This window comes from Arachis ipaensis, chromosome B1 (assembly GCF_059453495.1).
Source record: "Arachis ipaensis isolate K30076 ecotype BB chromosome B1, ASM5945349v1, whole genome shotgun sequence".
In the NCBI taxonomy this organism is placed as follows: domain Eukaryota; kingdom Viridiplantae; phylum Streptophyta; class Magnoliopsida; order Fabales; family Fabaceae; genus Arachis; species Arachis ipaensis.
The window spans coordinates 140,527,840-140,545,253 of record NC_142436.1 but is presented as its reverse complement, the minus strand read 5'-3'; the positions used below and the strand labels follow the sequence as shown (position 1 = coordinate 140,545,253).

General features: G+C 36.7%; 1 protein-coding gene and 4 pseudogenes across 5 annotated transcripts; 2 read left to right on the top strand and 3 right to left on the bottom strand.

Moving 5' to 3' along the window:
- Positions 1-328: 328 nt before the first annotated feature.
- Positions 329-2,576, bottom strand: LOC148578621 (uncharacterized; annotated as a pseudogene).
- Positions 2,577-6,030: 3,454 nt separating this feature from the next.
- LOC148578620 (uncharacterized) lies at positions 6,031-7,148 on the top strand (annotated as a pseudogene). Its single transcript, XR_015902522.1, has 3 exons — positions 6,031-6,231; positions 6,515-6,808; positions 6,964-7,148. The product of XR_015902522.1 is annotated as an uncharacterized LOC148578620 (transcript).
- Positions 7,149-7,526: 378 nt separating this feature from the next.
- On the bottom strand, positions 7,527-12,257 carry LOC148578619 (protein GET4-like; annotated as a pseudogene). Its single transcript, XR_015902524.1, has 12 exons — positions 12,199-12,257; positions 11,703-11,782; positions 10,811-10,889; positions 10,352-10,433; positions 10,060-10,210; positions 9,846-9,936; positions 9,110-9,193; positions 8,898-8,936; positions 8,571-8,698; positions 8,334-8,422; positions 7,968-8,045; positions 7,527-7,832 (listed from the first exon to the last, which is right to left on the bottom strand). The product of XR_015902524.1 is annotated as a protein GET4-like (transcript).
- Positions 12,199-15,807, bottom strand: LOC107613014 (uncharacterized). Of its 2 annotated transcripts, none has more exons than XM_088501941.1 (4): positions 13,480-15,807; positions 12,983-13,061; positions 12,526-12,607; positions 12,199-12,349 (listed from the first exon to the last, which is right to left on the bottom strand). In XM_088501941.1, exon 1 carries the CDS (start codon positions 15,805-15,807, stop codon positions 13,495-13,497), a length of 2,313 nt encoding a protein of 770 aa, XP_088358067.1. In that variant the 3' UTR covers positions 12,199-12,349; positions 12,526-12,607; positions 12,983-13,061; positions 13,480-13,494. The 2 variants fall into 2 exon arrangements, with proteins under 2 accessions (XP_088358067.1, XP_088358068.1); XM_088501942.1 differs by having other exon boundaries at positions 12,199-12,326.
- A 116-nt stretch (positions 15,808-15,923) lies between these two features.
- Positions 15,924-17,064, top strand: LOC148578618 (uncharacterized; annotated as a pseudogene). Its single transcript, XR_015902521.1, has 3 exons — positions 15,924-16,147; positions 16,431-16,724; positions 16,880-17,064. The product of XR_015902521.1 is annotated as an uncharacterized LOC148578618 (transcript).
- Positions 17,065-17,414: the final 350 nt, after the last annotated feature.

The following is a 17,414-nucleotide window of genomic DNA, read 5'->3' as shown; positions in this document are numbered from 1 at the left end:
TGCATAATGGATTGCAGTGTGAGAATAGATCTATAATTTCTATTAAAGTAACACTCTGTTCGTGCAGATAATAAAGCATATAAAACATCTCTTGAGGACATGAATAACTTTCTCTAACCTTTAACTATGGATACCATCCATAATAATTACCAGGGAAAAAAATATTGATTACACAGTCACAGTTTACAAACGCCATAAAATCTAATATAATGTTGGAAAATTGGATACTTACATGAAATTTTGGATCGTCATCACAGCAAAACCACCAATAAAATGGGTTCAACATCATGAATATCAGGAATCCAAATGCCAATTTGAATTTATTGTGTCAATCTGATAAAGAGGCCTTCGATATGCTTTTTCGCCTCTTCAATAGCCCATCCATTAACTTGAAACACGCAGATTTATTCAAACTAACTCCTTTCTGCTCTGATTCTTGAAATAGTTTCATTGCCTCTTTGTACTTCCCTTGAGTACAAAAATTACTTATCTGTTCTGAGTAATCCTTGTCGCCTGCACCAAGAATTTGTGAAGTATCTTCACTTATCATATTTGGACCTGTCTCTAGGAGTTTTGACATGAATTTGTTTGCTTCCTCAGTTCTCCCAGCATGAGTAAGTGCACCAATGAAGGCAATATAAGTATATCGGTCCGGCCCTAATTTTTTCTTCTCCATCTCAGTCATGAGGTCAAATGCTTCATCAAGTTTCCCTTCTTTGCAAAGGACGGAAATCAACGTGTTGTACCTACCTTTAATGATCCATGTGTTCTCGAACATACCATGTTTGCAAAGCCCTCGAAGAAGAATGTTACATATAATAACATCCGGCTTGAATGAGTTCTCAACCATTCTGTTATAGAACAAGAATGCTTTCTCCACTGCTCCCTCCCAGCAGTAACCATGAATAATTATGTTACACGTAGCTTCATCGGGGGCCAAACCTTTATCTAAAAGCTCATTCAATTTATTTATAGCCTGATCAGTTTTTAAAGAATGGCACTACCCCCTAATTATAGTGTTATAAGTGACAACACTAGGAATGATCCTCTTCTCCTTCATCTCATCCCAAAGCTTCAGAGCTTTGTTTGTTTGTTCATTTTTAAAGTATCCCATGATTAGAGTTCCATAGGTTACCTCATCGAGAATATAACCTCGCTTTGCAGCCTTCACAGTCAACTCGTATGCCTCTTTGAGCATCTTCTCCGTGCACAATTTGTGCACTATAGTGTTCAAAGTAAAAGTATCCATCTTTAAACCTTTCCTCCCCATTTCATCCATCATCCTAAAAGCTTCTCCCAGATTTCCTGCTTTACAATAACCATTGATCATAGTATTATAAGTAAAACAGTCCGGTAAAAACCCACTCCCCACCATCTTTGCCACGACACAGCCGGCTTCATCCATCTTACCTTCCTTGCAATACCACTTCACCATTATATTGTGAGTCATCGCGTTTGTCTTGACTCCCTTTCCCTTCATTTCCTCAACCAACTTGAATGACTCCACACACCCCCGCCATTGAAAACACCCGTCAATCAGAGTATTGTAGGTAACCTCATTCGGCATCACCCTCAGGCTCTCCATCTCATCCCTTAGGCTAATCGCCTCCTTGACCTTCCCCTCGTCGCACAAACCCCTCATGATTGTATATTATAAGTCCAAATATCCGGTACCATGTCGTTCGCTCTCATCAACTGGACAACCTCGACAGTCTCCTTCAACCATCTCAACTTACAAAAGCCATGAACTAAGATATTATAGGTGTTCCTATTTGGGGAAACCTCGCTACCTTTCATCTCTAGCAAAACCTCCCTAACCTTACTCAATTGGCCCTTCCTACACAATGCATCAAGAATAGTATTGTAAGTGATATTATCAGGAGAACAAGCAAAATCAGTCATTTGGTTCATGAAGCTAAGAGCATCATTAAAATTATTATCAAGAAAAGAACCATGGATCAAGATGTTGAAGGTGGTGGTATTTGGGGTTATACCGAGCTTAAGGGAATCGTTGAAGACTTGTTTGGAGAGGTGAATGGAGTGGGAGGAATGAGGGTGGCGGCAGACGAGGGAGGAGAGGAGGGAATGGTAGGTGAGGAGGTTGGGTTTAATGCGGAGGCGCTTCATCTTGTTAAAGAGCTAGAAGGCGAGGTCGGGGTGGTCGGAGAGGGCGTTGGCGGAGAGGGAGGTGTCGAGGAGTGGTTACGGCAGGCGGGGGCGGCGGAGGAGGAGCTGGTGGAGGGAGTGGTGAGGGTGGTCGGAGGAGACGAAGTTGAGGAGGAGGGAGTGGGCGGAGGAGTAGCGGCGGTGGACGAGGAGGCCGGGTAGGAGGGCTCAGAGGAGGAGGAGAGAGAAGGGTGGGGAGAGTGGCGGAAGATGTGGAAGAAGGAGAGGAGGGTGGCGGAGTGGGTGCAGTGGAGTTGGGTGGAGGAGAGGACGGAAAGTACCGTGGGGAGGGTGAGATTTTGGATTAAGGGTTTGAGCGCGGTGTGGGGGTCACGGCGGCTGGTGAGGATGGTGGTCACCGTTTTCAGCAGCTGAGCTTTCAATGAGGCTGCGTCGGTGGTGGTGGTCATTTTTATCGCATTAGAGTTCAGGGTGGTAATCAGCTAAACGGTGAAGGAGCTGCTTCCCTTATTTTATTTATTCAATTTAATTATTTTTTATTTTATTACTGTATATCTTAAATAAATACAGTATAATTTAACCATCTACATTTTATCAAGTTTTAATTATTAAATCAAATGTTCACCCAAAAAAGTTATTAAATCAATTTTATAATTTCTATTTAGTTAGGCATTAATATTTTAGCTTAATTTAGATATAAAATTGTCTCGTGATGTTCGCTGTTATCTCTTGAATAATCATGCCAACAATGTAATATAAAATATGATTATTTTTACTAACATTATATCATGTAATTAGATATATGTATAAAATTATTTTATATTAACAATACATTAAAATTATTTTATTTTTATATTAAATTTCAATAAAAGATTAGCACTAATATTTCAACTCCAATTTCAAATATTTTTTAGTTAGACAACTTAATATTCAACAAATTTTAATTGTCAAATTAGTTTTTAATATTTTATTTTGTTATATATATTAATTTCAGATCAAATTTTGATAAAATAATAAATAAATTAATCTTTATTATTATTGTTATTTAATAAACACATAAAAATTCTAAAATTTTAAAAATTTATTTTTAGAGTAAAATTTTATAGCGATTCTTGAGATTCAAACTATTGTCCATTGTTGTCTTTGAAATCCCAATTTTATTATTATAGTCTCTCATATATAACTTCGGACACTATAGTGGTCTTGGGCATACATAGCATCACCTTGCCATGCTAGAGGGTCTAACAGCTAACTTAGCTAGTATGATTTCAATTTATACCTAACTTGGTCACTCCCTTTATATTTAACCCTAACTTCTCAAATCTTCAAAAATGATAATTTTATCTTCTTCTCCTTCAATATTTATACCATAACAACTCCATATCACTATCCAAACTTATTTATACCAAAATCAACTTATCTTACTCTTCAATACTTCAATTCTTCATTTAGAATCTCAGATTTTTATAATATAATACTCCCAAATCCCTTATTATCGTGACACTGTACTCTTGCAACCTTCCAATGTTTAAGCTACTGTAATCTATTCCCAACTCCATGGCTTGCAGATTTGAATTTGGAGTGGCGGCCACGACTATGAGAGCCTCTCCTACGTCTTTCAAGTTCCATTTGTTATCATTAATTTCATAAACTATAAAAAGATTCGAATGGAGATAGAGAATAAAGTAGCATGGATTCAAGTTGGTGCAACTGTTGGTGAACTTTACTATAGCATTCGTACCAAAACTAAAATTCTAGCTGTTATAGCAGATGTATACACTATTGTAGGAGTTTGAGGACAATTCAACAGGTGGTTATGGATTCTTGATTCGAAAATATGAATTCTCTACTGATAACATAATCGATGCTTACATAATTAATGTGAATGGTAGGTATTGAATTTGAAAAACTAATATTTGATTAAAGTGATGAACAAACATTATTAGGTAATTATCAATTATTTGTGTAATTTGGTTGGTTTAATATGCAGAAAACTAAAGTCAATAAACATGGTCCAAGGAACAAATCATCAAACCCACACAAATACAAACTTTGGTCCATTATAACTAAACCAAGCCCTATAACAAGCCTCTGAACCAAATAAGAGAAAAAAAAAAAGAAAGATGGCCCAAATCATCCAAAGTCCATTCGGTGATCACAAAGCCAAAGCCACACACGTCACTAGGTCAATTTTCAGAAACTTAAACTCAAAATTCATTTCAATTAATTTTCTTGAAGCTTCCACCGAAAGCCAAATCTTCTCTCTTTTCTCTCTTCATTGGTCACATCACTCACTCAACAAGGAAGAGAGAAGAAAATAGAAACGGTAGAAGCTAGGTTGTGGTGAATAACAAAAAGGTGGTTTTCAAATCCAAGCTTAAAGAAAGGCTACAAGCAAGAAGCTAGTCTCATTCGATTAGAGAACATCAAAAGGCTTCTTTCTCCATTTGTGCTACACTAAGGAACTGTGAAGAATACCAAGCTTCAAGGTCAAATCAAGCAACCATGGAGACACTAGAGTTAAAGATGATTAGAAGCTCATCCACGGACCAAATCCAAATTTGGGGTCAAAAAAACAATCTACGGTCAAGATTGAAGGAACTTGAAGTAAAATGATGAGAGAGAATGGGTAGGTTGCATGCAACAGAATCGAAGTTCTTTCTCTCTTCTGACCAAGCCGCTGCAAGCTCTAAGGATTGGAGAAAAAGACAGCATTGAGTTTGAACTTGATTGGGTTAGAAAGCTAGGTTGAGTCCTAGTCAAATTCACATTGGGTTAGAATTTAAATTTGTCTCAGATAAGATTGGGTAGATCCTAGGAAATTATTAGTGTTTGTAATCTTGTGAAAAAGATAGTGAAATTCCATCATAATTATGATAGAGACTGGATGTAGGCTACATTGCACTGAGTAGCTGAATTAGGATACATCTGGGTGTCACTATTTCTTCCTTTCTCTATTTCTGTTTTTGTAAATTTAGGAGACAAAAAGTGGAGTCTCTTACTTCAATAGGAGACAAAAGCAAAAATATCTCTTAAGTTCTTTTAATAAAACAAAAGTAATATTCAATAGAAAAGGAGGTCAAGATTCAATCCTCTCTTTCTCTTAGTCACTGGTAACCATCAGTAGGTTTCTTGACAGGGAAGCCCATGGAAAAAGATCTTTTCTGGGCAATTAAAGATGGTGGTGGAGCAAGTTTTGGAGTGATCTTAGCATGGAAGATCAAACTCGTTCCAGTTCCATCAACCGTGACACCGTTCAGTGTTTCCAGGACGTTGGAACAGAATGCAACAAAGCTTGTTTATAAGTTGGCAAGTAGACTCGACAATAATCTAGCGTGGCAAGATGATACCACGTTAGCGCTGCAGTAGTTGAGTTATTATTGAAAAGATGTCTAGGAACTACTGTAGTGTCTAAAACTATATCTGGAGGCTACAATGGTGAAATTAGGATCTCGAATACCACATTAGATAATGATCTAAATCTTAGAGACCATTCTAAAAATTTACTTTTTATTTTCAGCATGTAGTCGAACAGTATGATGTGAGACTAATTTGCTAAGTATAATAAAAATTTAAAAAGCAAATTTAAAAATTAAAATCTGTGGAAAACTAAAATGTTCAATTAAAAATTGATTAAAAATATTCTAAAAAAATAATATTTATTATTATGAACTTAATTTCGATGTACTATACATTTAATCATCTAACATTACATTAATAAAAATAAATCTTTTTTATATTAATTTCGTAAATATTTTATGATGTTCGTGTGTCGAAATTAAACTCTATTATTATTAATAAAGTTACAATAATCTCCAAAACATTTAAAATTTTTATATCAAAAATAAAAGTTTAAAATTTGTTTAGAACTAATATTCTATAAAAAAAACTGTGGTACATAGGAATATTCCATTTTATCCTCTAAAATATTAAAAAAAAAAAAAAAAAAAGGAGACAAAGCGAATGAAAACCAGAAGTTCCTATGGAGGAGACGAAGGCGGTGACGCTGAAGCCAATCGAAGCAACTCCGTCGACCTTCAAAGACTACGGTCAGGTCATTGAGGCTTCGCCGGACGGCGACGAGTTCGGCCCCCATGATGCTCAGTTGGACCTTTCCCTTTACCATCACCAATTTTTTACTCTCTAATCAAGCTTCAATTTTTATCAGCTCACAAGTATTCTAATTCCCTTTTCATACACCCTTTTGCTCCTTGTTTATTCTGGTTGGATCTTTTTCTGTCTGCCTAATTAGCTATATATAAAGTGCAAATCTTGGATTATGAGTATTATTAGAGGTTTTATTCAACTATAGATTAGTTAACTTCTTGAAATGACTTTGAGGGTGATTTTGAGCTCCAACTTCTTGAAATGACTTTGTATATAACAGGTTTTACATCATGCATATCGAAAATCGTCCGCTGAAGTTTTCGAATATTACACATCATGCAAGTGTGACACAATGCCTTGGTTCTATTGGTGGCCATGCTTGGTATCTTGGAGTTGCTAAGCCATCCATTGTTGAATCAGATGAACTCAAGGATAACACCGGAAAGAAGATTGTGCAATCACGATGTGGCCATTCGTACGCGCCTCCTGCCATTGATGATGTCCAAATATTGCTGGCCCTATATTTAAAGAAGATGCAATGGACTTCTACAATCTGGAATTGAGCAATACAAATGTAAGTTTTTGGATTTCCACTAAAACTGAGACTTCACTTCTGCTTGAGATTAGCCACCAGATTTAGAGGGAAATGAAGCCAAGTTTGATTGTTTTATTTTATCTTTTTGTTCATGCATAAGGTAGATTTTTCATGTGACTTAATTCTATGTACAGGTGATTGATCATACCACACACAGCTTCAAGAAAGATAATGGAGTGGTCTTTTTGATCGATGATTAATATCATAGCTTCCTCAAAGCATTTCAACTGATTATGTATACTGTGTATAATGTAATAAGAGTATAATACCACTCATGATACTGTAGTACAATTTATGAAATTTTAGTATTGTGCTTTAATTGGTGTTTCCATTTTACATGAGCAAATGCTTTCCTAGGAGGTTGTTGACTATTTAAATAAGAGTATATTCTGATTTGCCATCAATAAACACTGAGCTTGTCTATGGTGAAAAAGAATCCCTGATTATGATAGAATTTAGAAATGGGTCATTCACAAAATTCATAATATAATATATTGAAGGATACAATTTTGTTTTAGTATCAAGATAAACTTTCTCAAAACATGTGGATAACAGTAGTTTTGAAAAAGTGATCAAATCAAAGCCTTACTTTATTGCAAGATGAATATTGGAAAGAGATGTTCTACTTTGATTTATTTCCAGAGCACATAATCTGAAGTAGAATGCCATAATACGTTGCTATGAGAAGAAAATTGTTGCTGTGACATGGAAATGAAAGAATAATAAAAAGCAATCAATCTCCACTGTAGAAGTTTTTACAGCAAATAACTCTTGAAATGAGTACTATGCAAATTTGTGAATCTAGTATTTATAAATCACAATAAATTCACCAAAAATAAACTATATCAAGAGATCACACAGCTTTTGTTTACTGAGATGGATTGCTCTATCCTAAAAAAGAATGAAAATAAAGGTGTTATAATTATCAGAATTTTCAATAGAAGTTGCTGTCCTATCTGGCAGTGTTTCAACAATGAGTAACTCATTCAGCAGACCCCATCAACTGCAAAACAAGAAATTAAGATGGAACTCTATAATTCATTTGAGAGGATATTTATACTAAAATATTTGTACTTTTGCATGTGCCAATGTGGCTTGTTTTGAACTATCAAAAGGTATGATGAGTAGTGTCTCTCACCTTGAATATATCTCCCAACATCCCCATGGGATTCCTTCTCTGCACTCCAAAAAACTTCTCTGCAATGTCATCTAGCATCTAAATCACAATTTTTGCATGTCAATTGCAGCATTCTAGCATCGTGCCAAGACAAAAACGATCAATAAGTATGAGTTCGAGTGTATTGGATGTGTGGTCCAAAATCATTCGCAACCACTCACTTTTATTTACAATATCAACATTATATTTAAAAAAAAAAAAAAAGTAAGGATCACTGGTTGCACATACTCATAGAACACATATTAAATGTGTTTGAGGATCATGCAAGTTAGCCGACAACAAAAGATGATAAAACTAAAAATGGCTTGGTATTGTGAGTTAGCTGACCTCATGGAATGCAGGTTCCCTGTCAATACTTGACTTATAATTAATTTTATCTCAACATATTAAAAAGAGGCAAAGCATCTCTCTCCATCCTACACCAAATTAGAAAGTTACGAAAATTCAGAAAAGTTCGCATGTAGCATGACCAATGAAACACTACAATAGAAACTATGCTTCATTATTTCTAAACATAGAACACAAATTGCTCAATGAATCAATGAAGGATCACAGGCAGCTTACGTTTGCAAAAGATAAGTGATGAACTGCATTAACTCTGACTTTGGGAACTCGATCTCGGTGGATTCGATTTGTGTCTTTACCTCTTCAACTAGTAGGTTGGCATCTCTCAAATTACCTTGACAAAATACCTGTCATGCATTAGGAAACCACAGAAAAAATAAATAAATAAATAATCATAAAAAGAAAAGGGAAAAAAAATATCTACGGACTAGAATTGCAATGCAAAAAGCAAACGTTGTATAAGTATCATAAGGGAGAGAGAAAAATGATCACATAGGCAAGGAATCCTAAGTGAGAATTAATTTCTTAGTGCCTTTACCTTAAAACCACTCGAGCAATCGCCAGATCATCTTCACCAGGATAGCACTATAATATTATGGAAAGCATATCAGTTTAACCTTCCTCCTAAGCTTATGCCAAGAATGTTTAATTTTTCCAGAAAGGATAAGTGCAAAATTGCTTGCAAGTTTGCATGTCTCAACAGAATTTGTGAAGCTCCCAACAAGGAGAAAAAATAAAAAAGGCATGGAGGTGTGTACCTTGCCCAGAAAGTTCACCAGAGTAGAAGCAAACTTCTTTGGATCATTTCCTCTCGTAAAATGATATGTTACTTTACCTATATCCTGCATTTAAAAAGTTTATTGATATTCATTCAAGTGTAAGTGAAGCTTTCCAGGGCGGAATGGAAATTCATAGATCTATCGGCTCCAAAGAAGAATAAAAATGGAGCTGCTTCCCTCTTCCAGAAAAAAGGAATTCTATCTAAACCCCAAAACCGTCAATTATATTTTATTTCAAAATCCAATTAAAAACGAGCCACCATTTCTTACTTTTCAGACATTAGCCACCGCTTTATCTGCTCTGCAATGAGCATTTACATTATTATTATCTAAACTGTGTTCCAAAAATACTTTCTTCAAACAAACTGAGAGTACATTGGTGAAGTTTATATTTCTTCCTCTCATCTTATACCTAATTTCTTTTTTAATTATAACATCTGCCAAATTTCTATGACGGACAGTAAACCAAATCATCCCAAATCATCAATGTTTATTTGTGTCACGTTAATTTTTTAAATATTCAAACTAAAAGAACTTTTACATATCTCCACTGACATGGGTTTCCCCCCACCAAAAATCATGCACAAGACAAAATTCAAACAGATGTTGGCAAAGCAAAAGGGGCTTGAAACAAACTCTAGAGACACAGGTATGGTCATTAGATTTAAGAGGAGTGACAATGAACAAGCACTTGAAGCACCATTTTGAAACATACCGCCTCAGGACTTTCCGAATATATGTATTCGGCTAGCATAATGTGCAGTTCAGGAGATCCATTACTATCTGCTCCATATTCGGCTGACCATCTGAATAGTGAATACAATACCAAGCAAGCCAAAAATATTACTCAGAAGGAACATGTGATTTTTATATATGGGATAATCTTAAACAGCACATATGCTGGATATTTCTATTTTGTGAAGTCTCACCTGATAGCAGCTTTTAAGAATGAGGAACAGCCTTCAACACGTGCCTTTGCCGTTCCGATGTCTTCAGAAAGCTGCTGCACGTCATCAACATCCCACAAGTGTTGTGGCAGTGGAACCCGAGGAAATGCCTGATAGATTTTCTTGACAAGATCTATCATTGAGATTCATCAGTAATAAGTAGCAGATTTCATGGTTAAATACTAGAGAGAGAGAGAGAGAGAGATTTAAATTTCGACATACATAGACACAAAAGAGTAATAAAACACTGATAAAAGACAAGATTAGAGCGCACCAAGTGTTTTTTCATCATAAGGAATTTTCCCTTTCACTAAGGTCTCCACATACATTGAAGCAAGCTCTGCTCCGCATGTAACCTTAAATATAGAGAAATGGAGCATTAGGCTTTGTCGTTTGTCAAATGTAAAAATTATTGAAGAACAATTCATCATAAAAATTAAAATTTGATTCCTGATTTTAAAATATGTGAAAATTAAATAGAGCAATCAATCTAAATAAAAGGACTGATGATCCTCCATCAACCATTTTCCCTTTCCCACACCAAAAATGAAAAAACAAAAAAATGAGCTCATAGAATCTCTCACAAACATCACAACAAAGGAAACAGTCATGCACAATCAACATCTACTTGTCTGATACACTTGCAAGGAAACTAGATAATAGTTATCCTATATTCCTAAATAAAGGTCATAAAAGTATATCTAGAAAGGCATTGACATAGAAGATGTACAACCTGCCCATGAGTCAATTGAAGGCAAGCTCCTGAATGTAGGATATCTAATGCTTCAGAATACCTCTCAGCAGATACAAATCTGCAGCAAAACATTTTTTCTTCATCAATGTTAACAACTTAAAATTGATGCACATGTATTAGTTAGTGGAGAGTTGGAGACCAAAGTAATGAAACTTCTCAAAATTATTCACTTGTGACTTAAACAAGCACATATCTATTTGGACGATATAAGAAAAGTACACTCCACATATTAGAAGAACAACAGGTTTTATTGGAGAACAAAAATACATAAGCATAGGGAAGTTCTATCCTAAAATAACAATACAAAAAAGAAAAAGAAGAAAGAAGAACATCAAGTAAAAGACTAGCAAAGCACCGTAGAGAGTTAAAAGATTAAAGACTATGTTACACAAGGGACATAACAGGGAAAAAACTATAGATCCATGAAAAATCCAGCAACTAAACCTACCTATCGGCACCAAAAATTACCTTCTTTTCTCCTCCCTAAAGTCTAAAGTGGCATATAAGAATATATTCCAAACTCTAATAGCAAATTCATGATTCACCAAAAATAGCAAAAGCGTTCACCACATGAAACTACATTATCCAGTTCTTGAAAGGAGAGTAATTTATGGTTCTATCTCTGCTGAATTGCCTCCTACTGATGTTAAAATCTTCCTTCCATTAAGCTGAAAAGGATTAGCTATTCTAGGCTATCAACTACACCAATGAGGAACTGGCTATCTGATTGCTTTATGAGCTACTGTTATAAAGTATACACTTGAAAACGAAAGAGAATAACAACTGCAAAACTAATTACTCGTGGTTTAAAAGAGAGTCGAATACAATTAGTGGTAATAACTAATAAGTAAAAGTTAGAAACTGTATGAACCTGGCACTAATCGATTTGTACATTTGTTAAGCTCCATAACAGTTGCCCTCATTTATAACTTTCTCCAATTTTTCAATATTCTGCATTTCAGCATAAGAAATAGGAAAATCCTTAAAGAAAAATGACAATAAAAGAAGAGCATAGGCAACACAATGCTTATAAGAAGACCTAGCCCTTAAAAAAACAGAGACATTTGCAGAAACTGTGTGAGGTAATATGAACAACCAAAGATGCAAATAAGAAGTCACAATGGGACCACAGTATTATTTATCCAATTGTTTTGCATGAAAATACGTCAAGAGTGTGCAATTGTCACTACTGTAGAATACTGCTACAGCTCCATGGTGCAAACAAGGATAACGGGAAGGAAATGGAGAATACCAAACACAGGATTCAACAGTAACTAAGAAAATAAAAGGGCTTAAGAAAACCAGAGAACGATTCAAAGGTGAAGTAAATGAGGAACTAATAAGATTTCTATTTTGTGAAGTCTCACCTGATAGCAGCTTTTAAGAATGAGGAACAGCCTTCAACACGTGCCTTTGCCGTTCCGATGTCTTCAGAAAGCTGCTGCACATCATCAACATCCCACAAGTGTTGTGGCAGTGGAACCCGAGGAAACGCCTGATAGATTTTCTTGACAAGATCTATCATTGAGATTCATCAGTAATAAGTAGCAGATTTCATGGTTAAATATTGAGAGAGAGAGGTATGCATATTTCTTTTCTACACTGACAAAGGGAGACCTTAAAATCATTTAAATTTCGACATACATAGACACAAGAGCAATAAAACACTGATAAAAGACAAGATTAGAGCGCACCAAGTGTTTTTTCATCATAAGGAATTTTCCCTTTCACTAAGGTCTCCACATACATTGAAGCAAGCTCTGCTCCGCATGTAACCTTAAATATAGAGAAATGGAGCATTAGGCTGTCTTTTGTCAAATGTAAAAATCATTGAAGAACAATTCATCATAGAAATTAAAATTTGATTCCTGATTTTAAAATATGTGAAAATTAAATAGAGCAATCAATCTAAATAAAAGGACTCATGATCCTCCATCAACCATTTTCCCTTTCCCACACCAAAAATGAAAAAACAGAAAAATGAGCTCATAGAGTCTCTCACAAACATCACAACAAAGGAAACAGTCATGCACAATCAACATCTACTTGTCTGATACACTTGCAAGGAAACTAGATAATAGTTATCCTATATTCCTAAATAAAGGTCATAAAAGTATATCTAGAAAGGCATTGACATAGAAGATGTACAACCTGCCCATGAGTCAATTGAAGGCAAGCTCCTGAATGTAGGATATCTAATGCTTCAGAATACCTCTCAGCAGATACATATCTGCAGCAAAACATTTTTTCTTCATCAATGTTAACAACTTAAAATTGATGCACATGTATTAGTTAGTGGAGAGTTGGAGACCAAAGTAATGAAACTTCTCAAAATTATTCACTTGTGACTTAAACAAGCACATATCTATTTGGACGATATAAGAAAAGTACACTCCACATATTAGAAGAACAACAGGTTTTATTGGAGAATAAAAATACATAAGCATAGGGGAAGTTATATCCTAAAAGAATCAATAACAATACAAAAAAAGAAAAAAAGAAAGAAGAACATCAAGCAAAAGACTAGCGAAGCACCGTAGAGAGTTAAAAAATTAAAGACTATGTTACACAAGGGACATAACAGGGAAAAAACTATAGATCCATGAAAATTTCAGCAACTCAATCTACCTATCAGCACCAAAAATTACCTTCTTTTCTCCTCCCTAAAGTCTAAAGTGGCATATAAGAATACATTCCTTCGATATGCTTTTTCGCCTCTTCAATAGCCCATCCATTAACTTGAAATACGCAGATTTATTCAAACTAACTCCTTTCTGCTCTGATTCTTGAAATAGTTTCATTGCCTCTTTGTACTTCCCTTGAGTACAAAAATTACTTATCTGTTCTGAGTAATCCATGTTGCCTGAACCAAGCATTTGTGAAGTGTCTTCACTTATCATATTTGGACTTGTCTCTAGGAGTTTTGACATGAATTTCTTTGCTTCCTCAGTTCTCCCAGCATGAGTAAGTGCACCAATGATGGCAGTATAAGTATATCGGTCCGGCCCCAATTTTTTCTTCTCCATCTCAGTCATGAGGTCAAATGCTTCATCAAGTTTCCCTTCTTTGCAAAGGACGGAAATCAACGTGTTGTACGTAACTGCATCAACGGGCTTACCTTTAACGATCCATGTGTTAAATAAATTAAAGGCCTTCTCGAACATACCATGTTTGCAAAGCCCTCGAAGAAGAATGTTACATGTAATAACATCCGGCTTGAATGAGTTCTCAACCATTCTGTTATAGAACAAGAATGCTTTCTCCACTGCTCCCTCCCAGCAGTAACCATGAATAATTATGTTACACGTAGCTTCATCGGGGGCCAAACCTTTATCTAGAAGCTCATTCAATTTATCTACAGCCTGATCAGTTTTTAAAGAATGGCACAACCCCCTAATTATAGTGTTATAAGTGACAACACTAGGAATGATCCCCTTCTCCTTCATCTCATCCCAAAGCTTCAGAGCTTTGTTTGTTTGTTCATTTTTAAAGTATCCCATGATTAGAGTTCCATAGGTTACCTCATCGAGAATATAACCTCGCTTTGCGGCCTTCACAGTCAACTCGTATGCCTCTTTGAGCAGCTTCTCCGTGCACAATTTGTGCACTATAGTGTTCAGAGTAAAAGTATCCATCTTTAAACCTTTCCTCCCCATTTCATCCATCATCTTAAAAGCTTCTCCCAGATTTCCTGCCTTACAATAACCATTGATCATAGTATTATAAGTAAAACAGTCCGGTGAAAACCCACTCTCCACCATCTTCGCCACGACACAGCCGGCTTCATCCATCTTACCTTCCTTACAATACCACTTCACCATTATATTGTGAGTCACCGCGTTTGGCTTGACTCCCTTTCCCTTCATTTCCTCAACCAACTTGAATGCTTCCACACTCCCCTTCCACTGAAAACACCCGTCAATCAGAGTATTGTAGGTAACCTCATCCGGCATCACTCTCAGGCTCTCCATCTCATCCCTTAGGCTAATCGCCTCCTTGACCTTCCCCTCGTCGCACAAACCCCTCATGATTGTATTATAAGTCCAAATATCCGGTACCATGCCGTTCGCTTTCATCAACTCGACAACCTCAGCAGCCTCCTTCAACCACCTCAACTTACAATAGCCATTAACCAAGATATTATAGGTGTTCCTATTTGGGGAAACCCCGCTACCTTTCATCTCTAGCAAAACCTCCCTAACCTTACTCAATTGGCCCTTTCTACACAATGCATCAAGAATAGTATTGTAAGTGATATTATCAGGAGAACAAGCAAAATCAGACATTTGGTTCATGAAGCCAAGAGCATCATTAAAATTATTATCAAGACAAGAACCATGGATCAAGATGTTGAAGGTGGTGGTATTTGGGATTATACCGAGCTTAAGGGAATCGTTGAAGACTTGTTTGGAGAGGTGAATGGAGTGGGAGGAATGAGGGTGCTGGCGGATGAGGGAGGAGAGGAGGGAGTGACAGGTGAGGAGGTTGGGTTTAATGCGGAGGCGCTTCATCTTGTTGAAGAGCTGGAAGGCGAGGTCGGGGTAGTGGGAGAGGGCGTAGGCGGAGAGGGAGGTGTCGAGGAGTGGCTGCGGGAGACGCGGGCGGCGGAGGAGGAGCTGGTGGAGGGAGTGGCGGGGGTGGTCGGAGGAGATGAAGTTGAGGAGGAGGGAACGGGCGGAGGAGTAGCGGCGGTGGACGAGGAGGCCGGGAAGGAGGGCGAGTAGGAGCTCAGGGGAGGAGGAGAGAGAAGGGTGGGGAGAGTGGCGGAGGATGTGGAAGAAGGAGAGGAGGGTGGCGGAGTGGGTGCGGTGGAGTTGGGTGGAGGAGAGGACGGAAAGCACGGTGGGGAGGGTGAGATTTTGGATTAAGGGTTTGAGTGCGGTGTGGGGGTCACGGTGGCTGGTGAGGATGGTGGTCACCGTTTTCAGCAGCTGAGCTTCCGATGAGGCTGCGTCGGTGGTGGTGGTGGTAGTCATCTTTATGGCATTAGGGTTTATGGTGCTGATGAGCTAAACGGGGAAGGAGCTTCCCTTATTTTATTTATTCAATTTATTAATAAAGTTACAATACTCTCCAAAACACTAATATTCTATAAAAAAAACTGTGGTACATAGGAATATTCCATTTTATCCTCTAAAATATTTAAAAAAAAAAAAAAAAAAGGAGACAAAGCGAATGAAAACCAGAAGTTCCTATGGAGGAGACGAAGGCGGTGACGCTGAAGCCAATCGAAGCAACTCCGTCGACCTTCAAAGACTACGGTCAGGTCATTGAGGCTTCGCCGGACGGCGACGAGTTCGGCCCCCATGATGCTCAGTTGGACCTTTCCCTTTACCATCACCAATTTTTTACTCTCTAATCAAGCTTCAATTTTTATCAGCTCACAAGTATTCTAATTCCCTTTTCATACACCCTTTTGCTCCTTGTTTATTCTGGTTGGATCTTTTTCTGTCTGCCTAATTAGCTATATATAAAGTGCAAATCTTGGATTATGAGTATTATTAGAGGTTTTATTCAACTATAGATTAGTTAACTTCTTGAAATGACTTTGAGGGTGATTTTGAGCTCCAACTTCTTGAAATGACTTTGTATATAACAGGTTTTACATCATGCATATCGAAAATCGTCCGCTGAAGTTTTCGAATATTACACATCATGCAAGTGTGACACAATGCCTTGGTTCTATTGGTGGCCATGCTTGGTATCTTGGAGTTGCTAAGCCATCCATTGTTGAATCAGATGAACTCAAGGATAACACCGGAAAGAAGATTGTGCAATCACGATGTGGCCATTCGTACGCGCCTCCTGCCATTGATGATGTCCAAATATTGCTGGCCCTATATTTAAAGAAGATGCAATGGACTTCTACAATCTGGAATTGAGCAATACAAATGTAAGTTTTTGGATTTCCACTAAAACTGAGACTTCACTTCTGCTTGAGATTAGCCACCAGATTTAGAGGGAAATGAAGCCAAGTTTGATTGTTTTATTTTATCTTTTTGTTCATGCATAAGGTAGATTTTTCATGTGACTTAATTCTATGTACAGGTGATTGATCATACCACACACAGCTTCAAGAAAGATAATGGAGTGGTCTTTTTGATCGATGATTAATATCATAGCTTCCTCAAAGCATTTCAACTGATTATGTATACTGTGTATAATGTAATAAGAGTATAATACCACTCATGATACTGTAGTACAATTTATGAAATTTTAGTATTGTGCTTTAATTGGTGTTTCCATTTTACATGAGCAAATGCTTTCCTAGGAGGTTGTTGACTATTTAAATAAGAGTATATTCTGATTTGCCATCAATAAACACTGAGCTTGTCTATGGTGAAAAAGAATCCCTGATTATGATAGAATTTAGAAATGGGTCATTCACAAAATTCATAATATAATATATTGAAGGATACAATTTTGTTTTAGTATCAAGATAAACTTTCTCAAAACATGTGGATAACAGTAGTTTTGAAAAAGTGATCAAATCAAAGCCTTACTTTATTGCAAGATGAATATTGGAAAGAGATGTTCTACTTTGATTTATTTCCAGAGCACATAATCTGAAGTAGAATGCCAT

What these genes read in the sequence shown, in the direction of transcription:
- LOC107613014 (XM_088501941.1), bottom strand. Translation starts at nt 15,807, where the DNA reads ATGACTACCACCACCACCACCGACGCAGCCTCATCGGAAGCTCAGCTG.